Below are 25,149 nucleotides of genomic sequence, written 5' to 3'. Positions count from 1 at the left end.
TTTCACAGGGCTGGAACTTCCCAGAAATGTCCCTAAATTCCTACCTCATTTAACCTGCATAGAGTTGAGCTTTATAATTTATTGAAGTTTTGTTTTTGCGAACCATTGAGTGTCAAAAGGAATCTAAAGACCATAGGTACAAAATAATTTTTACTGTATTTTCCACACTATAAGGCGCACCGGATTATAAGGCGCATCTTCAATTAATGGCCCATTTTAAAACTTTGTCCATATATAAGGCGCACCGGATTATAGGGCACACCTTTAATGAATGGCCCATTTTAAAACTTTGTCCATATATAAGGCGCACCGGATTATAAGGTGCACCTTCAGTGAATGGCCCATTTTAAAACTGTCCATATATAAATCTGCATATTTGGACACGCCTGCCGTAGTGGCTCAATATTGGTCCATATATAAGGCGCACCAGATTATAAGGCGCACTGTCGGCTTTTTAGAAAATGTGAGGTTTTTAGGTGCGCCTCATAGTGTGGAAAATACGGTACCTATGTTGAAACTAAATTTAGAATAAGACTAGAACTATTTAGTAAGAGCAAGTGAATGCAAACAAGAAAGATGACTATTTAGCAACAAGCCTTGTGTTATAATGCTATTGACGCCAACCTCACTCAATGTAGTGGCTCAAGGGTAAATGAACACAATCGAAGAACATTACAAAAGGGGAAGTAAAAAAAGGAAGCATGTGATGCAGTTCCAAATGTCAAATAAAATTTTAAACGTTTTTCATTTGCTCTTTCAAAGTAAATATAATTTTTAAAAACTATTCAGAATCATCAGAATAAAAAGCAAAATAAAAAAAAAAAGTGGAGAGGAGGCAATTCAACACCTTACAGGAATATTTGTCTTTTTTCACCAGCAGTACAAAACTAATAAAATCAAGTCATAAAACCAATAAGCTGCAGTTCCTTCACTCACTTCCTCCTGAACTCACCCGTGTCAGGATCCGTGGCACGAACCACTATCACTGACGTGCCAACACCAGCAGTCTCCCGAAGGCCAAGACGGTTGTATTGCTGCTGAGTAAACACTGGCACCTCATCGTTGCTATCATCCACATACACTATCACCTGCACGAGTTAAAACAAACAAAAAGTGTATATTTACCTTCACAAATATTCATGTCACATCTAAAAACTAACTTCTGTCATAGTTAAGACAGAAGGCAAATCCCAGATGCCCCACAAAACAATATTTTTATTCAAAATGCGACTGTTCTGGCTTTAAGAAACACAAAAAAAAAAAAAAAAAAGGACATTTTATGCCACACTTGTCCGAGAGTCTCTATAATGCTGTATCGAAGCACAAGAATCCATTTGACACTATCTGTCAGCTCACCCTCACAGAGCTCCTCATGCTTCCCTCGTCACTGTTGTAGGCTTCCACTTCTAATAGATGAGAGCTGCTTGTTTCTCTGTCCAAAGCACGAAGGCCTCTGGTCAGCAGACCTGTTTGTTTGTCTATGCTGAACAGGTTGTGACTGTTACCTGTATTAAAGCACACATGCAGCATGCACACACTTAAAAAAATACTATTGTCTCACAGAGTAAATACCCCCACCCCCAAAAAACAAAAAGTAATTCTACGTGTCACTTTCACCTAATTGAAATACACATATGATGGGGATGTGAAAATTGAGGTATGGTGTTGCCTTTTCACAATGTTCTTCAAATTATTTGAGCTAGCTATCCATTTGTCGATTTGATCACAGAATCTAGAATAAGCCACCATGCACATTTCCGAGTGGTGTACCTTAGCAAAGTGCTTCCCAACCTTTATTTAGCTAAAACATCACATTTAGTATAATAGGTTTTAATTTTTTGTTATGCTTAGTTTTTTATTTTTTAAAGTCAGTTCATTTTGATTCATTTTTCGAGCAAGTTTGTGAGTTTTAATTGCTTTCATTTTCTCAAATGCTTCATTTTTGTTTAGGTTTACTCAATTTAGTATTAGTTTTAGCTTTTTTAAAATATTCGCAGTATTTGTTGAGTGCAAGCTAGAAAACAACAACAGGTCTCTACGTATTGTGTGGCAAAGTAAACTAAACTGGCTATAATTAATTTTAGTTCGTTTTTACTTAGATTTAAAAAAAATATATTTTTTTTCTCACGGCACCCTGGTTAGGAATCACTGCATGATAATGGAAAATGCATGGAAGAAACAAAGTAACATTCATACCAGTGACAATCCTGTAGAGCACAAGGCCATTCTCCCCTTGGTCGGCATCCGTAGCTTGTACCTGATTGACAATAAAAACTTAGAGCGAAATCCAAATATATAAATACACCTTTCTGCAAATGTATGAATGCATATCTGCGGCAATCAAATAACATTGTTCGTAAAATCAAATAAAATGTCATGACTTGGTAGATGGGTTGTAGAATAGATGTATGGATGGATGGTGAGAATTTGGATAAAGGTTTTCATATGGACGCGTAAATAAAGTTAACATTGATAAAGAAAACAGCATCTGTCTTTTTGAAGTTTTTGCTCATTCAACCATTGTTGCAAACGTTTGAGAAATAGTTGACATCTTCCTTTTGTGTCGAACCACTTGGTAACCACCGTCCTGTTGCCACCACAACACAACACCCCAACACGGCTCGGCATCGAGAAAGCATCTCTCTGTGTCGCAGGCACATGTCCAGAACCAGCGAGAAGCCAAGCACAGACAGCTTGGCTCCGTGGAGCATACGCTGATAAAAAGTGGCGTACGCTTGAATGGACCATGTCATGAGACTGACTTTTGAATCTAGAGATCTGCTGGCACTGGATGAGGCCGACTTCATGGCTCAGCGTGCTCCTCTGTGGATGTGTCAAAGCCTGCAGCGGTGCTCACAAACTGCATTTTAAATTGCATTACGACGCACACCCGCGCATATTTGTTCAGGTATGCATGTGTGGGCACACACACATACAAACACCATCTTGCTCTCTCCCTCCCTCCCTCTTTCGCTGTCCCCCTTTGCGCTCTCTACTAGCACAGTGAAGAGAGGCCCAACTTGAGTCTCATTAGCTTTATAAAAAGATGTGGAGAAAGGGGAGGGGTAGAAAAGAGAAAAAAAGAGTCTGGGGGGTCAGACTGGTGGGTGATGAATAGGGTATTACACAGTGGACCGCACCACTTAAGCCATAAAAAGGGGTGCATCAACTTTGTGAGTATACTGAAGAGCCAGATGTTGGGAGGGTAAAGGACGTGTTGCATGTGAGCAGACAGTGGTTGACCACCATGATTCAGTGTGGCTCAGCTGGAGGAAGGGGACTCGCTTTACTGGGAAGGAAACAAAAATGAGACATTGTTGCACCCCATTCCTTCACTGCACCCCTCCTCGTCTTCCCCACTATTTCCCCTCTTGTCTCTGGGAAAGGAACAGTTTTTAGAGGGGGAAAAACAAGTGTGGAGCCAAGGCACAGGTCTGACCTCTGTTACAGGAACTGTAAAGTGGGGCTGTGAGTAGCATGTATTTTAAAATATGTTTTGTGTGATTTTACTCAATCTAATGAATATTATGTGTATTATTAAGTTAAAAATCAAGTGTTACATTTTTATATACATGCAAAATATATTTAGGAGACAGTGATGTATGGATGGATGGGTAGATAGATAGATAGATAGATAGATAGATAGATAGATAGATAGATAGATAGATAGATAGATAGATAGATAGATAGATAGATAGACGGATGGATAGATGTATCTAAAAAAATCGATTGCCTAGAAGGTGAAACTATAACAATAAAAATCTGTAAGAGTTGCAGTGATTGACAAAAACTTTGATGCAGTGCATGCCAAAACCTTTATAAACAGTAGTTGTGTGTGCATATAAAAAGTAAAGTATGCGTTTAAGTCACAGACTAATGAAGGGACTCTTCAACAAGCCTCTTGCTCCACTGGCCTATCTCACAGCTTTCCTGGCATTTAGTCTTGAAAATAATTTCACATCCCAGCGTGTTTCCGTTAAACCGATAAGCTACGCTTTGTCTCCATTGCATTAAGGACGATGACATTTACAAATGTTACAACGCTGAAGATGGGGGTGCGGCAAAAGAAAGGGGGATAATTGGAGACCTGTGTAGAAGAGGTGGGCGACTTGCATTTTACAAGGGCCTTTTTAATAAAACCAATTTGTTTTGCATTGAAGACCTCCTGTCAGGCAATGGCTGTTTTTTAAACCTTGATTTAATAGCCACATAATTGCTGCAAATGCCAAACACTTGGCAAATCTGCATATCTATGCAAGCTTTAATCTTTTATTTGTGCATGTGTGTGCATATGAAGGAAAACCCTTGAGTGCATGATCCCAATCCAATCAAAACACGCTCCTAAATAAACCAACTCAGCTTGGTTCACCGTAGTTGGTGAAGCAAAACATTGCATATCAAAGAGAGCTGACACTTCAAATATTCCGACATATTTTAACACTGTAGTTGAAAATCTTACTGTGCTCTTTTTAACCAGGTCAACTGCAACATGAACACCAGTCATCTGGGAACCAACTTTAGCCTTGCCTCCACCAGGGAGAACATGGGGTTCAATATGTCAACCAGCACTATCACCCCCACCATCTCCTCACATTCTGTAGATAACCATGACCCAGAATTCACTATGATGGTGGTGCTGGGTTTATCGCTGCTGCTGGCAGGGTTGGCCATCTTCTTGGCAGTGTGCCGACGCTTTAGACGAGACGGGGAGTGTGAAGCGGGCTGTGGCTCAGGAGAGACTTTGAAACATGAAAGGAGCCAGTCTAGCGAACCACAGCTCAAAGTGTGGAAGAGGCTGGGCTCCTATAGACGCTCCTACAATATGTCCTTCAGAAGACCTCCTCATCGAAGGCCACATGAGCACGGGAACACACGTGCTTCCCATTCTCCAGGCACACAGACAGTGCAGACGGGGGTCAACACGGAGCTGCACTTTACTACGCCTTGTCTGTATGACTACGTCACTGAGATCTAGCAAGTCCACGAGCCAAGGACTGAATGAAGGACAGATACTGCTAGTCATTAAAACCAATCATGAAATATTTGAATTTGAAATCTTTGAACGTCTTAGAAATTTCAGAAAGTGGAAATACTTCAGAGAGCATTTTCCTGCACATTCAGTAGTTTCATAATGAGTTAAATGAGTGCAAAACAATCCGTACAATTTGGTTTTCCAACTTAATTACCGTATTTTCTGGACTACAAGGCGCACTGGACTATAAGGCGCACCTTCAATGATTGGCCCATTTTAAAACTTTGTCCTTATATATGGCGCACCGGACTATATGGCGCACCATTAATGCATCATTTCAGATTTTTAATCCAAATCAAATCATTCTCCATTTTATCTTTTTTATTTCAACTTCAGACGCAACAAATTACTTTATAATCACAAAGTAATGATCCATAGTCTTTTTGATTCATGATTCATAGTCTTCAGCGGGCCACTTATGATTGATTTCATGACACAATGCTTCGGGCCAGTTTAAATTTAGGAATTTGGTCCATATATAAAGGGCACCGGACTATAAGGTGCACTGTCGGCTTTTGAAAAATTTTTAGGTTCTTAGGTGCGCCTTATAGTCCAGAAAATACGGTAGGTCAAAAATATTACTGATTCCACTTGAAATATACATTAAGCAACACTAAAATCTCAGTGTTGTTTTTCTTTGGTGTTGCTACGTTGGACAATAAAGTAATTTTTCCTTATGGAAGTTTGTTCAAATGCTTTCACCTGGAGGATGCTAGCCCCCTTGGCCACAGTCTCTAGGATGCTGGTCTCATAGCTGTTTTGGAGGAATATGGGTCTGTTGTCATTAACATCTTGAACTTCAACAAACACAGTGGCTGTGCCTGTCCTTCTGCTGCCCGCTGGACCATTGTCTGTGAGCACAAACAGAACCATTTACAGAAAGACAATTGATATAATGACATCACTGTACACGTAACGCACAAACACACCTATAGCTTCTACGATCATTGTGTATGCTGCCTGGGTTTCTCTGTCCAGGCCAACCACTGTCCGAACAATACCATCTCTGAAGCCCACGCTGAATTTACCATCCTGATTACCACCTGCAAACACAAACATTCAAATTCTCTCCTTTACAATCAACAGCTGGGAAAAAAAATCATACTTTACCTGCACTCACTATAGCTTACGTAACAACGAAATTAGCTGCCATACTGAAGCATAGAACCTAAAAAACCTCCTCCAGCGTGACTTCTAACCTGTGATGAAGTAGCTAAGCTCAGCATTGAGGCCAGCGTCGTTGTCCGAGCAGCTGAGGCGTGCAACAATGTGGTCTCTTGGGACACTCTCCTTCAGAGACACATTGTATACACGAGGGTTGAAGGTAGGTGTCTCATCATTTACATCTAGGACTGACACATACACAGAAATTAGTAGTTGTGATATTACCAGGCCAATTAAGGCAACAGAGTTAATTTTCAATTATTAATATGTCAGTTTGACTGTGGACATTTGGTCAGTCATCATAATGTCACGTTTTAGAATGATCAGGCGCCACCAGCAGATGGTAGCATCTCTCTCGGTGGATTCCAAAGAAATGAGATTAAAAGGAGAACCCCCTAAAGACTGTGAGAATTTACTCATCAAATGCTTCAACAGTTTCATTTGTGGGATAATATCAGGAGAGTTTAGCAAATCAAGTGCAATTCTCATTATCAGACACATTTAGATACTCACCAGTGACAGTGAGAGTTGAAGTTGAAGTGCGAGGGAACTTTCCTGCATCATATGCTATAATCCTCAAATGGTATTGTCCAATCTGCTCGCGATCAAGCATTGCAGATGAGGTGAGAATGCCAGTGGAAGTGTTCAGGTAAAAGTCCAAGCGAGGCATACCCATCTGCAACGCCATGGTAATCAAACCGTTCTTATCCTGATCTGGGTCCTCCACCTGAACCTAAAAGAGGAAAGGTGGGATGGCCACATATGATTTAGAAGCAAATATATAATCAAACATTGCCATTACACATAAAAGAGCTGACACAGTAATTAGGCGTCTTCCCCTTTTGCAGTAGTTGTGAAGGTGGGTTAAGTAAATTCTCTTGTCACTCCCAAAACGTTTATGCCCAAATAATACCTTAAACACAGATGAACCAATAGGGAGTCCCTCTGGTACTTCAGCCACAAATGGGAGGTTGACAAAGGCTGGGTCATTGTCATTGAGATCAAGCAGGTTGACAAATACTGTTGCGCTTGCTGATGCTCGCAGGGGAGGTTGACCACCTACAGAGGGCGCCAGAGAAACATAAAGAAACAACCCATGGTCAAGGGAATTTATCGCGCACAATAAAACGTTTCATGGTCAACATAAAACTTAAGGACTAAGGCTTGAAAATAGACACTAATCACCCAGAATTGAAAGCACTCTACTCGGTGGTATAAAGTCACTGACGCTTGCTTTACAGATGAGTCAAACAAACTAACACCACTCACGGTCAACAACAGAGATGATGATGGATCTCATGAGCATTGTGACCCTAGGGTCGGAGCTTTCCCTGTCCAGGGTTACCCCGCTGGTGCGGATTTTCCCAGTGTTGCTGTTTATGGTGTAGAATGGGTTTTCTGTGCTGATACTGTACACCACAGTCCCATTCTGACCATTGTCAGGGTCCAGCGCCAGCACCTGGACAGAAGGATACAAATATGCTTCATTCATTGGTATCCTTAACAACAGCTTATTCCACAGGTTTAATGGTGTGTCTTAATAAAATGTGCTTAACAAGTAAGAGTTAATAGGGAAGATGACAGAAACTGACAGATGACAGGAGAGGAGGAATGATAAGTGCACTGCATTCCCCACCTCACCTTCAGAGTAACGCACACATACACACACATACTGACTGGCTCTCTCGAAGCACTCGGTAATAAGAAAAATGGTGACGTCTCTTTCGGTGAGCTCGGTGATGAATGCCTTGGAAGGGGAGCACGGCTAAAACATTTGCTGGATTTTAAAGAGCTGATCAATTATTCAATGCCCTGACTAAAAATGCTGGAAAATGGTTAATTGGTCATTAGAGGAACAAAGGTTTTTCAGGTATTTAATTATTAAGGCAACATGGTAAGCGAGCAAATTGGAGGCCTATTGATAAGCAACTGCAAAGAAATGAAGGTGTTGTAAGAAGCGAGCAAGTGTGCAGTTGGGGGTCAGTTGAAGTAAATATTTCTGGCCTGACCCTAGAGCTCACTGAAAGATCTTCAACTAAGTGATGTGTGTTGATATTTGAGGAAGCTTACATTCTGTGGAGATGATTTGCTTCATTTTTTTCACTTTGAATGAAAACACTTCTAATATTTAGGAGACATATCATGGAAAATCCACTTTTTTAGCTTTAAAATAATTTTTTTTGCACACTTGGAGTCTCCAGGATTGTAGAAAAAATTAATCTAATCCCTCCAGGCGCTGCAAAGATACTTTTACAATATATTTGGGGGAACTTTTTTACTTCGTTCAGTTTTCTCCATTTTCTATTTCGTATTTTTTATCTATTACATCACAGTCTTTGAGGCGGCACTACAAAACAAAGTAATGGGTGTGGCTATACGGTTTCCCAAATCCGACATCTTTATTAGACCCAAGGATGCCGAAATGGAGAGATCAAAATAGACATATAGATGCAAATTAATAGCCTGTATCAATTTTTTTGAGTCCATGTATCCCTTTAAATTTCAATTTTTAAGAGCCATATTTACAATTAAAATGCAAATAATTAAAAAAAAATCACTATTACTGGTTATATTGATTTAAAATGTCTCTAAATATAAATATGTATCATTGGTGGTTCATTTCTGATGTAATTGATTGCGTGTCTCGAATACAGAATTCCACTTTGTGAGTCTGCAGTAGTTTTGCAACCTAAAAAAAAAAAAAAAAAAACTCAACTCAAAATGAGCTGAGTGTAATAATGGATGAAGGATCACAACCTGTATATGCTACTCCTAAACAACCACCTTGTAGACTAAATTATGGCAAAACTAAATGGTATGAAAAAAGAAAAAGAAAGAAAACAATCTTGTTAGTTATGTAAACCTTTTGGAGGGAACACCACCCTATTAAGGTTACAAACTGTTTGGTTTACTTAAAAAATGTATTTTTAAGGCTGTATTTTACAGCCCTAAATTACAAGGTACAAAGTTGGAAGGATGAACATTTTATTAAGTCAATATTTGTGTCTTTCATCACCATTTCACCATTGGTCTCTGTGCAAGACGAGCTCTCGTTTGCCTGCCTGGCATCTGAATAATTTGCCGAGTGTATGACTGCAGGCTACATTTTAATTAGCAATCGGACTCCCTTAATTACACTCAGCGACGCCTCTTTAATTAATGAATGATCAGGGCTTAATTTCCAACAGCACGGAGCCAAAGACACCAGCAGGACAATGAGAGAGTTTAGTAGCAATATTCAAGCATTTACTTTGTGATGACCTACACAGTGAGTGCAATTTGTCTATGTAGTCTAGTGGGCACGACTATGTGTAATATACAGACTGACTGTGCATTCAGATTAAAAGAAAACACCCTCGGTTCAAATCCCTACCTGTGCCACATAAAAGACAAATATGGTACTATAATAATTAAACATTATTATGTCAGTGCAAAATGGATTTTGCATTCAGCTGAATGACAACCATAAAATATTTAATATTACAGAAATATTAAAAACATAATATTTTCAGTGTATTAACTATTAGAATATACCTAATCTATAATCTAGTAGCCAGTGTTGTTAAATTGGATGTGGCAGACTCACAGAGATGACGTCTGTGTTGATTGGGCTCATCTCCACCACGTTGGCGTGGTATGGCTCATCTTTCCATTGGGGGGCATTGTCATTAATGTCCAAGATGGTAATGTTCACCTATGCAAGTAGGAGACAGTAACGTGGGGGAAAATTAACTCAATGCAAATCAAGGTCATGACCAAGATGAAAACGTATTTAAGTTGTTATGACACTATGTTTCAGCCTTATTCCAATTTATTTTTCCCACATACAACACCCCATAATAATGCGCAGTGATTTTTATTTCAAATTTTGCATTTATTTTTTTACATACAAACAACTGCAAAATCAGATTGTCATGAAGCTTTTTGAGACTAGGTGCATCCGATTTCCACCGGGACACCTCCGGTAGCTGCCTTCTTGTCTGAAGTGATTGATCAGGTAAGAAGGGTCTTAATCAGGAGGGTTATCAAGAACCTGATGGTCTCACTTGAGTTTACCCAAAGCCACCAGAAGGACTCTCAGACGACTGAGAGACCAAATTCCCCGATGAGACAAATCTTTCACTCGTGAATCTCAGATATCATGTCAAGATGAACCCAGACACTACTCATCACCTGGCCAATATCATCCCTACAGTGACGCATGATTGTGTGAGCATCATGCTTTGCCCTTGTTTTTCAGTAGTGGAAGTCGGAAACTAGCCAGGTTTGAGGGAAAAAAGAATTCAGCAACGTACAGAGACATCCTGGACGAAAACCTATTCTAGAGCTCAATTGACCACAAACACTTCATCTTTTGGCAACCCGAAGTAAACAGCCAAAATATTAAAGGGGTGACTTCAGGGAAAACTGTGGTTCTTTTATGTTGAAATACAAAGTTAGATAACTAAATGAAGAGTTTGTTTAAGTGAAATGGCTCGTGAACGTATTTACCGTGGCAATGCCCGTCTTTTGTTGTGGGCCAACACCTCCATCTACAGCTCTGACGATGAGGATGTACTCTGACTTCAGCTCTCGGTCCAGCAAGGCTGTGGTTGTGATTTCTCCTGAGCCACAAACACATTTATATAGCCAAATATATCAAGATGTCAACAACAATTGGAGGGAGTTGATAAAAAGTAACTAGAAATATGGACAGCAGACATGTGTAAACAAGGAACAATGGAGTGTGATCTACTAGAGAATTCTTTCTGTTCTTCCTTTGGACTATCCAGGTTTAATTTGCCAATAAAAAGGATCCACTTTGTTATAACACATGCACACGTACCAGAACGTGAGTTAAGGCGAAATTGGGAGGAGCCCTCCAGGGAGTAGATGAGTGAGCCCTGGCCAAACTCTCGAGAGGCATCCAAATCAGTGGCATTGACAACCAGCACTGTAGCCCCTGCAGAGAGTTGGCAGGAATACAAGTGGAAAAACAATAAAATAAACAGAAGCAACAGTCGGTGAAATAATCAGTGTATAAAATTAAATAAAAATGAGGGATTTTACAATTAAAAAGACAACTTTTCTATATGTTTTTGTCAGGCTCACCTAATGGCAGCACGTCTGCTTAGTAATTGTTTATTCTTAGCTATACTAACGCTACTATTTGTTGACGTTGGAAGCGTTCTCTGTGACTATTTATCACGACTAAGCACTTTCACATTTGAATGCCATTCAGAGTGGCCATGAGAATCATGCTTTTGCACATTAGTATGGATTGTGGCTTTAGTCAGACACTAGCATGGGATGACAGATTAGTGAAGCTCCATTCAGATCTCCATTTTTAACACTGCAAACTCCACTTTTAGTATTCTCCCAGAGCAAAACTATCACAACCCAGTTTTGACTGATACTGTCAGAGAGACATTTAACAATATACTCTTTTTAGCATTGTTGTGAAGCCAAATTGGGATGCATTACATAGAGAAGTGTTTCCTACGAGTAAATGCACACTGAAAATCTTAAAAAAAAAAAAGGAAAGTAACTACAAATGCCAAGCTAGATAAAACCCACAAAAGTGGCATTCTTTGCCTTAATCCACATCGCAGTTGTATGACAGTCAGTGAGTTTATGGATTAGCAGGCTATCATATTGTTTGGCATGGGTAACTGGCACAGCCCTGATCAATAAACAGAATCCAGGATGGTCTGAGCAACCAGAACCATAGGTCCTCAGCTTAGACCCAAGGGCTTTAGCCATAGTCCTGTAATTCTCAGCGACGGCCCAATGTGTTCCTTCAAATCATCTCTGAGACACAAAAGAAGCCTCAGTGAGAGAGAGGGAGAGAGCGAGCGAGCGAGAGACAGAGAGAGAGAGAGAGAGAGAGAGAGAGAGAGAGAGAGAGAGAGAGAGGCGGTGGGGGGTGCAGGCAAAATATCTCATTTCCCTCTAGCAAGTGGAAGCTAATCTAATGCCTGGGATAAAACTCATCTCTGAATGCATGCATGAAAATGAATATAGCAGCCAATGATGTAGCTTTGAATAGTCAATAGCCAGCATTCGGACTATTTGAACGTACAAAATCTAAACAAATGAAACAGTATAGGCTTGAAGACAATGAGAAATAGGAAAAAAAAAAAGCAAACCCTAAAGCACAAACAGAGGCAAGATAATGTGATTTGTACACATTTGTGTGCGTGTTGTATAAGCCAGGAAGTGCTTTGAAGGCACTTAGTCTAAATGTAAAGGTTTACTCACCAGCATTAATGTTCTCTGGAATCTTGACAATATATGATGGCTTGCTGAACTCGGGTGGGTTGTCATTTTCATCCTGGAAGTGGTAGAAAATATAAACATCAACAGCTGTTCAGTGAGGGGAACAATGAGAGTCCATTTATGTTGGAAAAACAAGATGTATACATTCAACAGCTCTGGTACGAACATATTTCTCCTTCATTGGCAATACACTGCAATTCAAAAAATAAAAATATTTGTGATTCATGAAAAAATGCACTCTCACAAGCAGCGTGTCAATTATGCTTGGCCATGTAGATTAAAAGAATTGCTTGGATTAATTTCTGGTCACTAATTTGTGCAACCATTTTTGTAAGGTAGAAAGAAATACACTTGGGAAATTACCTGAAAAGCTATATTATATCATAAACGATCTCAGAAGTGTTGGCCATATGTGCTAACCACTCATGTACTGCCCGATATATGTTGAGTCATACAGATTCATTTCCAATTAAATTGCTACACTGTTGGGTAAAATAACATGCTTTTTTCTTTCCATCAGCGCAACATCTGGTGGACTCGGAAAGGCAAGGCTCCACTATTCCCATAAAATGCTCAATGGCACCCAATACCTTGAAAATTGAGAGTTATCAACATTTATATTGTGGATCAGCATTAACCTTCATATTCACTTCTCCCACAGGACTGGATTGCATTTTGTCGCACCAACCCATCTCATTGTCTAGTTATTCATAGTGAGATTTTCTTCTGTGTGAGCTGCAAAAAATTTTTAATACTTGAGCAACAGTAACTGGCGCCGTTATCTATGCAGTCTCCAAGTTACGCTTGGGCATTGTGTGTGATTTTGTCATCAGTTGATAAACCACTGTGGCATGAGTCACAACATTGTGGCAAACTGACGAGGGAAATAGGAAGCAAGAAAGATATGTGCGGAATACGGAATTATGATCATCTCTCCCTGATGGCTTTTGCATTGCGGTAAATATTTGCCCCAACATAATTTCTTTCTCATGTAGGGCACAAAAAATGCCGGTTGACTAGCAACATGTATGTCTTTTTTTGATGGTTAGAAACTCTCTAGGAAGCATCAATATAATTAAATAAAACACCATATATTGTAGATACATCATAATATATATTATTTTGATCAACCCTTTGGTCCTCAGTAATTGCAATCAATCAGTGATTGAAAAACAAATATGATTTCACCCAGACATTAAGTTGATTTTCAATGCACACTTTGTGCACACACTATAATGATAAATTTCCTATTTTTCCATATCAAATGATAAACTCCAAATCTTTTCAAAAATATTAGCAGCCTTTATGAAATGATGGATGGTGAATTCGCTGTTAATGTTTTAGAGGAAAGGGAAAGTGTATTTTTGCAGGTTTAAGTTGTTATTGTAGGTGAAGATCTCACAACTTCTGTATACCTTCTGCAACTTTATGTTTAGTATCGTATGCATAATAGTTGTTTGAATACTTTTACTGTTTAAAGATTGATGCAAAACTGCAAAACGGTTGGAGAGCTTGTCCAGAAAACCACTTTGTAGTGTTGATAGTACTTATACTAGCAAATGTGTTTTGAGGAGGTATCATACTGGAATTATTAAATGCAATTCAAACAATTTAATTCAATTTCCATAATAGTCCTACAGTTATTTTTTTTAGTTCCATCCTCCATCAATCCAATCCACTTGGAGAGCTTCTCCAGTAAATCACTTTGTAGTGTTGATAGTACTTGTACTAGCAAATGTTTTTTTGAGGAGGTATCATACTGGAATTATTAAATGCAACTCAAACGATTTAATTAATTTTCCATAACAGTCCTACAGTTACTTTTTTTTTTAGTTGCATCCTCCATCAATCCACCACTTGTGCCGTTTCAAGTCACAGGTGCACTGGAGCCTTTTCCAGCTGACTTTAACAAAAAACTTTCACAATTACAAACAATTTACTTTTTAGTTGACCTAATTTACATATTTATATACATATTTGTAAAAATGTGCCCAGAAATTGTCTAGCAAGTTATTTGAATAATTGCTAATGTTACGACAGGCCCATTCTCAGCTCCTCGTTTGTGTTTAGGTCATGTTAGCATACCATATTGTTTAGCCTGTTTTTGCTGGTTCATGTCTGTACTTGGTGTTGAATTTTGTCAAATTTTCCCCATAATGTGACTTAAACTCCAGTGCGACTTATATATGCTTTTTTTTCCCTTTTATTGTGCATTTTATGGCTGATGCGACTTGTACTCTGGAGCGACTTTTAGTCCGAAAAATACGGTAGTTTAGGGTGTATACCACCTCTACAAAGTTCGCATGTTGTGTGTCCTTGTACGTGTGTATTTTGTAGGGCTCTACTTACAATAACCTCGACTGTGACAGTGACAGTACTGTTGAGCGCTGGGTTTCCTCCGTCTTTGGCCATAACCGTCAGATGGATTGTTCCACTGGGAATTTTTTCGTAGTCCAGAGGTCTGGTTACGCTGATCACTAATGAAGGGAGATTATAAGAGAAGGTAAGCCTTTCCATATTGGTGAAGACTTTCAACGAGGTTCTATCTATAGGGGAATGTGTCCATTGATCTGACTTTACATAAGAGGTCATGTTCTTCCATACCAAAATCATCCAAGTGTTCCTTTTGGACCTTGATTTGCGCACTGAAGTAGAGTCATGTTAATCAGAAGAGTCTACTGCAAACCTGGTCCAACTAAGATGGTTAGCCTCAAAATGTCCTACATATTGGATGAATTCAGGTGTTTGGCAACTACAAAATATAGCACACACCAAAAATGCATTCTTATTTTTTCGATGCTAAACACACCTGCATATCCTTCCACCATGATGATACTGAAGTAGTGAGGGAAAGCCGAAGCTGAAATGATGGCATATGTGATGAAGTTGTTAGGAGGAGAATCCTCATCTGTTGCCTGCGGGCAAGAGAAGGTACAGAAGAAATCTATTGTTATAGATTTTGAGTGAGTGCAAAGGGAAACAAAAATTCAACTAGTGCCAGCTTTTTACTGCCCACGTTTAAGCCGGTTCCAGCTATTAGCCTCAGGATATCAAAACACCAACTTAGCTAAAAACTGGCCAAAAAAAACATTTCCAGACGTAACCCACAATAATAACAACAATGATACCACTCCGTCATTATTTTGATTTTGGCTGGAGTTAGTCATGACTCTTCCAGATGTTTTCTGTGTACTGGATCATTCTGTTGGGCACGTTGTCAAATCTTCTGCTTAAATGAGCCCACATTTTGATTTAAATCCATTTGAACAAGGACAACCATAGGAAATCAAACAATTCTTAGAAAACATCAGCAAAGTCTGTCACTGTAACACTTCTGTTTACATCTGGTATTTTTATTACCAACCAATTTCAACAAAACTTTGTTGCCTGACTCTTTATGCTTGTCTAGTGGGCCATGCCAAGTCTAGCGCATGGGGTCTGCTGACCCAGCATTTGGTGACATGTGGCTTCCTCGTTCCTCCAGGGCAGCTTATTAATATCAAAAGCGTTTAAGGTTAGCTTAGACTCATCAAACACAGCGAGCCAGGCGTTGAACCAAGTAATCGCCTGGAGTCCTGCAGTGTAAACACAAGCTGCCACTGTGCACTGTGGAAGGGAAAACCATGGCTGGACCCTCCGTTACAAGCCATGTAATAGGCTTTCTTGAGGGCACAATCAAAAGAAGTGCTGAGCCATTAGTTACCATTGTGCCCGTGCACCTCTGGCTTTTGTGTGGCAGTGACAAAGAGCAAACACAACAGGTCAGTCTGATCTCCTTGGATACAGTGCACAGTAAGGACAAGGTACTAGATGAATGAAAACATCAACTGAGTATACACAGTGCGTATATTTGTATAAAAATTCAGTAAAGTATGACCAACAATTTTTTATGTACCGTATTTTCCGGATTATAAGGCACACAGGACTATAAGGCGCACCTTCAATGAATGGCCCATTTTAAAACTTTGTCCTTATATAAGGTGCACCGGACTATAAGGCGCACCATTAACGCATCATGTCCGATTTTTGATCCAAATCAAATCATTCTCCATTTTATCTTTTTTATTGCAACTTCAGACGCAACAAATTACTTTATAATCACAAAATAATGATCCATAGTCTTTTTGGTTCATGATTCATCGTCTTCAGCGAGCCACTTATGATTGATTTCATGACACAATGCTTCGGGCCAGTGTAAATTTAGGAATTTGGTCAATTTATAAGGTATATATATATATATATATATATATATATGTATATATATATATTTTTTTTTTTTTTTCATTCTTAGAAGTTTTTATCCCCTCACCCTGATTCGGGCCACTGGCTGGACAGCCTGTTCGTTCTCTCTCAACGAGCCTACGTAAACCTCCTTCTGGAAGAGTGGCGTGTTGTCGTTTATGTCCAATACATTGACTCGGACTCTCCCGGTGGTCTCCTCTCCACCGCCGTCCCTCGCCAACACAGTCAATGTGAAGCGACGCATTAACTCGTAATCCAAACTGGACCGCAGAATCACCCAGCCTGTCTCGGCATCTAAGGAAAACCTGCAAGACGAGACAAATAATTGGCTTGATGGTCCTGGCTGTGGAGACATGTATCATCACATTAGGCTGGATTAATTGATTGATTGATTGATTGATTGAGTCATTGATTTATTGACTGATTAAAAGTGGGTGTTAAATTGTATGTTCACTCCAAGAAATTACATGCGGCATTGGCGTTTTATGTGATCTACTCAGATTGCGATCATTTACTAAAATCTAAATTGTGTCTTCACTCACTCCAAGATATTGTGCAAGGTGATGGCAACAAGTGTAGAGGCTGCTGAATTGTTTGTACCATGCATTGTTTGGAAGGGCAAGTTTAAAGCACAAGTTTAAAGTGATGGCATTGGATATGCCTCCTCTCGTTTTCCATTTTCCTTTGCCAGAGAATATATATATATGATACAGTGAAGTGAATTTGTAAATGAATCTTACTGGTCTGGCTCATCGCTGAAGAAGTAATGCACAATACCAAATGTGCCAAGGTCCCCATCTGTAGCCTGGATAAAAAAAAAAAATACAAGATTGTTATGGAGTAATACATTTCTTGGAGAAATGAGTGGATACAGATACTGAAAGTCAGTCTGGGTTTAGTATATTGTGTTCATGCTTAGTTCACGACTGGACATTTTTTTACTTCGGCACAAAGAATGTACCTGCAGAAGCTGTGTGGGCTCGAGCCAATTGGGAGTCAACAAATGGCACAAACAAGGTGGATATAGTCTGGATATACTGCAGACATGTTTTATTTTGCCATAATTTTGGAGCAAAAACGGATGGAGAACCTACTTCCCCTAGGCTAGAGTATATATGGCCTGTGAGAGCATAAACAACAAATAAAACCTCAGAGGAACTTTTAAAAAAAATGCCCCAAAATATTCAACCCCCAATGGCACATAATATGTAATAATGAACATTTAAATGTCATTTTGTTAAAAAAATAAATAAACCTCGATATAGTCTATGACTCTCAGAGGGCTTAATTAAAAAAAAAGAAAAAAAGAAAGAGATTGACCTTGGTAGTTAAAAGGTTTTTAGCAGATATTACTGTATAGTACTCTATAATAATAAAAATCCATCCATTCGTTCAACTTCTATATCCCCTCTATGGTTGAAGGTGCGCTTGAGCCTACATAACCTGACCTTTGTTGAGAGGGAGGGCACACTCTGGACTGGATGCCAGCCGACTGCCGATTAAAATAAACTTAAATTTAAAATCACTGTTCCAAGCCCTAATAAGTGGGAAGGTTCCATCACAAAGGACATCCGGCATAAAATATTAATCATGTGGACTTGCTGTAATGACCCCGGATGGGGTAAGGCAAAGACTTCTCAATGACCCCTATAGTCTTGTGAAAAAAGTTGTGATTATGTATCACAATTCCAGAGATAGTATAAAGGCTGCAGCTAAATGCTTTTTTCCCTTCTTATAAAAAAAAAAACCTCACAGAGACCATCCTCCACATCACTGTGGATAGTAAATCAATGTTTTTTTTTTTAATGTCCAAATCCCTTTGTTGTCAAATGCACTGAAGCACACGCTGCAAAGAGGGACACCAAATACATACAAAGTCGTTAGAACTCCAGTCAGGTTCTTTTATTAACCTCTGAGGTTTCATCTGCTGTGTCTCAGAGCTCATCCTTAAACGCAACTCATCTTCTTCTCTTCCTCTGTATTTCTGAATTTCTATTCATTCCCACTTCTCCTTTATCTTCCACACATTCCTTCTGTTTTTACCCCCTCTTTCAGCATTGCATCCCCCCACTCCGCCTCTCTCTTCCCATGCACTACATATCTCCTGTGCACACTCTTTCTCCTTGATGCTTCTGTCTCTCTTTTGCTCCCTCTTTCCCAGGTGAGTGACAGGCCCATAAGTGCTCCAATGATAGCAGTGGGGGTGTTAGCGTGACAGCTATCGAGGCAGCGACAGAAGCTCCTCTGGGGAGCTATAGTGAAAGAGAGAGAGCGAGCGTGTGCGAGAGAGAGAGAGAGAGCGAGCGTGTGCGAGAGAGAGAGAGAGAGAGAGAGAGAGAGAGAGAGAGAGAGAGAGAGAGAGAGAGAGATGGGTGCGAGGTTAAGAAGTCAAAGTGATAGCCATCTTTTCTTTCCCCCCCATCAGTCATTAACTCCCATCCTCTGAACAATCAGCATGACAGTGTGGACAAGTCACTTTGCCAACTGCAAGTCAAAGACGTTCAACTTTAGATGCAAACAAGCCCAAAGGATGTGAACACTAAACTACAACTTTACCTAACAACTGGGTATTATGTAACCATTTGTTACTATCATTATACCGTACATTAAGATCTCTTTCGACAAGGATTCAAAATTGGACGGTGAATTAGCAACCAATATCATGAGATAATCACAATTGACAAATTTCAGTTATGCATGTTTTCAAACATAAAACGCATATGAGCAATGATTTTGGTTTTTTAGCCTTGGGTGATTTTTAGGTTTGCATCAGAATGAAAATCTTACTGTCTTCAAATACATTTTTGATGCACAGTTTAAATAGAGCCCAAAGTGTCTATGGGAGTTATTGCAGGTATATATATATTTTTTATATTTTTTATATGTTACATATGTTCTTTTCCTTTAGCTACAATGTTAAAATTATGATAAACTACAAAAAACAAATAATGAATAATACAATTCCAAATTAAGTTTTGATGACAGCAGTAATGATCCTGTGCTTAAATGTGACTGTACTGTGAAAGTTAAAGGGTTGAAATATCCACTGCACCTAACTATTATCGTCAGCATTCTTTTTCAAAAAAGTTGTTAAGGAGTTGGTGCACAAAAAGTCAGTGAGCTGCTGATTGCCAATATAAAGTCTAAAAACCCCCACAGGGCCTCGGGCACTAACTACAAAAGAGAAATTAGTTTTCAGTTGACCAGTTTGGTTAAATGATGTGTTTCTTTCCATCAGAGAGGGGAGGCCAGCAGGCAAACACACTTATTGTATGTGTGTATGGCTCACAATATGAGTACCTGAGTATGTGTGGCACTCGATAGGATCATGTACAATGGTCAGTAATTTGCGATAAACTCATCATTATTTCAGGACATATACTTTTTGGTATATATCTAGTTTGGTTAAAGATCATTTCCTAAACTGAGATGACAGAATATAGAAAACCAATTTTCACAAAGCTTATAGACGTGCACATGGACCAGAGAATGGGGCCACTACGTTTTGGTGTAGATCAATAAATTTCATTTAGCATATATTTGATCCTAAAGGTGATGATAAGCCTGTTGGTACTTTGGGTAACAGAAAACAACACATGTAGTTTTAACCACACTTGGCTAAATTTCTGCTTTAATAAACATCAGATTTGACTGAGGCTCTCAGATTGTAATCAAATAATATGTTTACAATTCCTAATGTAGTCTGTCAGTGTTAAACTAGACGATATTATGCTATAAGATATTTGCCTGTGTATTCACGTGACGCAGTGGCAGCGGCAAAATTGCCACCATTAAGTTTAGGAATCTATAATTATTCTAAGCACATGTGAAGAGGTAAAAAATAGCCTTTAACTCAGAAGAGGAGAAAAGAGGCGCAAAAAAAAGGTGGGGGACTGTATTGGATGCACAAACTGTGGATCCAGTTTGAGCTGCCAGTGAAAAGGCTTAAATCAGCTGGCAGCTCCGTGTTGCTGAAAGGCCTTCATCCTCCCCCTCTCTTTCTGCCTCTGTCCTCGACGATGAAGGAATGAGATTAGAGAGTTGTGACGACACTGAAGACACACGCTGAATAAAAGGAACAAAGTGGTAGCAGCAGTATCGTCGAATGATGAGGGAGCAGACTCAAGACATGACATAGTCACAATAGACATGCTTAACATGCAGCCAGAACTAGGGCAGGGATGTTCTTTTCACGCAAATGTCCCATTTAGTGACATGACTAAACCGCACATCACTCCAATTTATTTGTAATGAAATGTGTTAATGCTTGATAGCTTTTCACGACAAATTAAATGCAGACTAATTCAACATGTTCTTAAACTCGTTTTTAAATGAATCCCTACATCAACTCATATCCTAATGTACTGTTTGATATGTCCTCATGCTATTACTATCACTATAGGAAACCAGTTTTGTCACTGGCAGGACTCAGGCATAGGGAATATCGCTCAACCAAGCAGCCAACCGAGCAGCCAACCGCGCAGTCAACCGAGCAGCCACCCAAACAGCCATCCAACCGACTAACCCACTGACCAACACAGTGACCAACCAACCAACCAACCAACCAACCAACCAACCAACCAACCAACCAACCAACCAACCAACCAACCAACCAACCAACCAACCAACCAACCAACCAACCAACCAACCAACCAACCAACCAACCAACCAACCAACCAACCAACCAACCAACCAGCCAGCCAGCCAGCCAGCCAGCCAGCCAGCCAGCCAGCCAGCCAGCCAGCCAGCTGACCAAGCAACTCACCGACTAACCCACTGACCAACACAGTGACCAACCCATTGACAAACCCACTGGCCAACCAACCAACCAACCAACCAACCAACCAACCAACCAACCAACCAACCAACCAACCAACCAACCAACCAACCAACCAACCAACCAACCAACCAACCAACCAACCAACCAACCAACCAACCAACCAACCAACCAACCAACCAACCAACCAACCAACCAACAAACCAACAAACCAACCAACTCAACACAACCAAAACCAACCCCACCCACCCAATCAACCAACTGGAAACAATTTGGGCGAGTCCTTGTCTGTGCCAATATGATCGTGTCACAGTGCACTAATCAAAATCACTCAAGTCATACTTGGGGGAGTTTGGTTTGAAAGAAAATCAACAGCCAAAAAGCACTCACATTCTAATTGTAAACTAATTAAAATGATAGAGGAGAGATACTCTTTGTAACCTTCCACTGCAAAATCACCTTGATTTCTACTAACATTAGCAGCTGCTAATGTCTAGAGTCTTACGAGTAAAAAAAAAAAAAAAAAAGACAAAGAGATGAAGTGAGAGAGGAACGGATAGAGACAAAAGAGTAAATCACAATAAATATTTATACTGATAAGTAACACTGCAAAGCATAAATATTAAACAGCTGTGTTTGTGTGTGTACTTATGTGTTGGGCGTAAGTGTCCACGGGGATGCAGGAGTGGGCACTACCAAATGCATCAGCTCCCTCTGTACATCAGCTCTGATCAGATGAGCAATGAATATTAACCTAAAACAAGCCTTTCAGCAACATTATCAGATTGCTTGTTGGGCACTTTTGAGAAGAGCTGGCAACAACATGCATAATTCCAATTAGCATAGGTATAAAGCATTGTATAAACATTACCAAGACTCCACCCTCTCTCTCTCACACTACGACAGCTACAGAAATGAGCACAGCACACACTACTTGACAATAATAATATTTATGGCAAGGTAAAAAAGAGGAATACTTATGATATATGACACTCATTTTATGACTCTCTTTCAACATGAAGGTGTGAATTATCTACTGAGGATACTTGATCAATAGTTCCAATTTTCATGTCAACTCAAAATTCAAGATGACTTTTTTTTTTTTACCAATTCAATGTATTCTCAAGCACTACCATTAGAGGACAGTTGTAAAGTGCTACGTTATGTTGCAGAAAAGTACATAATGACAAATAATATGCATTTAAGCTATTTTGCATAGTCATGCACTAACAAGTAGAAAGGCCATTGAAAATCTGTCTGTCAAGACTCATAATGTAGTCTTTATTATTAATTAATTGCTTTGAGAATTTAAGTATGGCTTGAAGCAGAGAAAACTGTCTCAATCGCAAACAAACTCATTCAACTGCAGACATTACATCCACTTATTGGATTATTGCAATGATAGGCAATTTAGTTTGGCAGTAAGTCATTGTATAGGTATTATATGTCTGGACATGCACACCATTAAAATGAGAAAGCCATCATTGTTTTTTGCAATAAAAATCATCTGGCAACCTTATTTTGCCTCTCGCAGACAACTGACACCTTTGGGTCTCTCAACACATTTAGAGAAGTTTAGAGAATGAAGCCGTGGAGAACAATGAATGGCACGTTATGAAGTTGGTGACAATATACTCGCACAAGAGGTTCATTTGAGAGTAGATGCAAGACTTGCAATAACGTCATCTAAATCTGTTTTTTTTTTAAGATAGTAAAATGATTTGCGAGCAATTACTTTTTCATTTTTGCATTTCTATAAAAAATATTTTGCTTTGCAAGGACTTGTTTTTTCTGTTTTTTTTTTCTTTTGGCAGTGATGGCTGGTCCCAAATGATAAATGAATCATAAAATATATTTAGAACTAATATGTATGAGCATCTTTACATGGGCAGAATTTAGCCATCCAAGTGAATAGATGGATGAAAAATCCTACCTCAACTTCAAATAACTCCTTGTGACCACCACAAAGACACTGGCCGTGAACTTGTTTCATCAGACAGCAGCATGAAAATAAACTGCACGCTGCATTCATTTCATTACAAACCTTGTAACTCACTGTCTAAACTACTAATGAACAAAATTATGACAGACTCACACGGGTAAACAAATCTATGAAAACACATTACCGGACAAACACCCAACGCTAGATTGTAATCATGTGGGCTCACTAATTGAGCAAAGCCTGCAATGACACTGATTTTAGCCATGTGTTGACTTTGAGGGAGTTGAAGGAGATGTGTTTGTGTGAATTACTTTATTTCCGTTTCGCTCTCATGGTGAACAGCTCGCCATAAGTGGGCAACATCTGTTTAATGTTTGCATAATTTTGTGTATTTGAGACAATGGATACCGTCATCGAATGGTGACTATGTACAGACCTCAGTGTGAGCCTTCACATCTTTTTCTCTTGGGCTTCAAACAGTACTCCATATTCTCAGGCAGGCTGCACAAGACCAACATCAGCCAGACTTATCGGTATTAGATTGCCCTGCAATCTCCATTTCATGAGCACTGGTCTATAAACACTATTGATTTTCACACAGTGGGTTTTGCACTTGAATCAAGTGGAATGCAGGTGTAGCTGCTTGTGTTGCCTGGCAATGAATAATAACATATATATATATTTTTACAATAAGAAGAATCCTGTTTTAGATTTTTTTTTTTTAAATTATATGAATTATTTATTATATTACATACCATTTCAACACCTAGCCAATGGAGCTCTCCAATGCTGATCCCATTCTCAAGTAAGTGTTATAACAATAGGTTTATTGTATCTTTTGCCATTTAGTTGGTAAGTGGTCATTCATTAAGAATTTGCCATTCAGCATTCACTCTTTGAACACTCACCAGAATACGAAGCAGTGAGGTACCGCTGGGTGTATTTTCAGGGAGGCTGATGTTATAGAGAGATTTGCTGAAGATAGGTCGGTTATCATTCTCATTGATGAGGTCAATAAAAATACGAGCGAATCCCACATGGTCAGACATGGACTCATTGGCGTAGAGCTGCAAAGAAAGAAATAAACATTTATACCAATACTTTCAAGATTTACAATTTAACCAGACACAAAGTGTTTTAAGGTCACAGAAGGTGCACATCAAAATGTGCTTGAAAGAACTCAAAGAACTTTAATTTCGAAATTTTGGAGTTCAAAAAAGTCTTCATTGTTATGGAGTGGGACTTCATACAAGTATATCACTTTTCAAACTTTTCAATCGCTTTTATGTCCATCAAGGAAATTTGGAGTCTTTGTGTCATCAAGGAAATCTTACACTTAACATTGAATGTTTTTAGTCGTCCATTTTCCACACCTCTTCCTTGTTTCCTTTTCAAAATTTGACTCAAACCAGAGATCTGTTATTCTGGTTAAGTTAGCACATGAGTTATTAACTTACAGAAAAACTGTAGCTGCGGATGCGCTCGTAGTCTAGTGGCATGGCAACCCTAATTCTGATGTCGGCACGGCCTTGTACGGCCGTGGGGGAGATGGTAAAGTATTCAGAGTTGTTCCCTGTCAAGAACACCTGGAACATGCTGTTCACCCCCTACCACAGGAAAGATAAGAGAGAAATAACAGAACGTTATTTAACCAACAACAAACTCGTCTTTTTCTGAAAACAAACCGAGAGCAAACTGTGTTTTTAGCATTTCTATGACGCAAATTAGTCTAGC

At 39.3% G+C, this 25,149-nt stretch overlaps 2 protein-coding genes across 5 annotated transcripts in view; one reads left to right on the top strand and one right to left on the bottom strand.

Annotated features, from left to right (window-relative positions):
- cdh23 (cadherin-related 23) overlaps positions 1–25,149 on the bottom strand; it is a 124,739-nt gene that overhangs the window by 32,708 nt on the left and 66,882 nt on the right. For all 4 annotated transcript variants that reach the window (XM_088384578.1, XM_088384577.1, XM_088384579.1 and 1 more), the window contains exons 12-30: positions 24,873–25,022; positions 24,324–24,482; positions 17,437–17,501; positions 16,764–17,001; positions 15,264–15,369; positions 14,804–14,931; positions 12,437–12,509; positions 11,022–11,138; positions 10,688–10,800; positions 9,783–9,890; positions 7,466–7,655; positions 7,110–7,255; positions 6,710–6,929; positions 6,232–6,384; positions 5,962–6,075; positions 5,735–5,883; positions 2,197–2,257; positions 1,357–1,505; positions 953–1,088 (exon numbers count right to left, since the gene is read on the bottom strand). In XM_088384578.1, the coding sequence (XP_088240704.1) occupies positions 953–1,088; positions 1,357–1,505; positions 2,197–2,257; positions 5,735–5,883; positions 5,962–6,075; positions 6,232–6,384; positions 6,710–6,929; positions 7,110–7,255; positions 7,466–7,655; positions 9,783–9,890; positions 10,688–10,800; positions 11,022–11,138; positions 12,437–12,509; positions 14,804–14,931; positions 15,264–15,369; positions 16,764–17,001; positions 17,437–17,501; positions 24,324–24,482; positions 24,873–25,022 (2,575 nt within the window). The remainder of the gene's footprint in view (positions 1–952; positions 1,089–1,356; positions 1,506–2,196; positions 2,258–5,734; positions 5,884–5,961; positions 6,076–6,231; positions 6,385–6,709; positions 6,930–7,109; positions 7,256–7,465; positions 7,656–9,782; positions 9,891–10,687; positions 10,801–11,021; positions 11,139–12,436; positions 12,510–14,803; positions 14,932–15,263; positions 15,370–16,763; positions 17,002–17,436; positions 17,502–24,323; positions 24,483–24,872; positions 25,023–25,149) is intronic.
- LOC148393447 (uncharacterized) lies at positions 3,379–5,709 on the top strand. The gene is made up of 2 exons (XM_088385238.1): positions 3,379–3,468; positions 4,478–5,709. Exon 2 carries the CDS (start codon positions 4,490–4,492, stop codon positions 4,973–4,975), a length of 486 nt encoding a protein of 161 aa, XP_088241364.1. The 5' UTR covers positions 3,379–3,468; positions 4,478–4,489; the 3' UTR covers positions 4,976–5,709.

Source organism: Syngnathus floridae, chromosome 9 (assembly GCF_059516105.1).
Source record: "Syngnathus floridae isolate MCC-2025c chromosome 9, RoL_Sflo_1.0, whole genome shotgun sequence".
NCBI lineage: Eukaryota > Metazoa > Chordata > Actinopteri > Syngnathiformes > Syngnathidae > Syngnathus > Syngnathus floridae.
This window is presented reverse-complemented; position numbering and strand designations above follow the sequence as displayed.

Bases quoted from the DNA above. Each gene is read 5' to 3' on its own strand.
- LOC148393447 (XM_088385238.1), top strand. From the start codon at position 4,490: ATGAACACCAGTCATCTGGGAACCAACTTTAGCCTTGCCTCCACCAGG.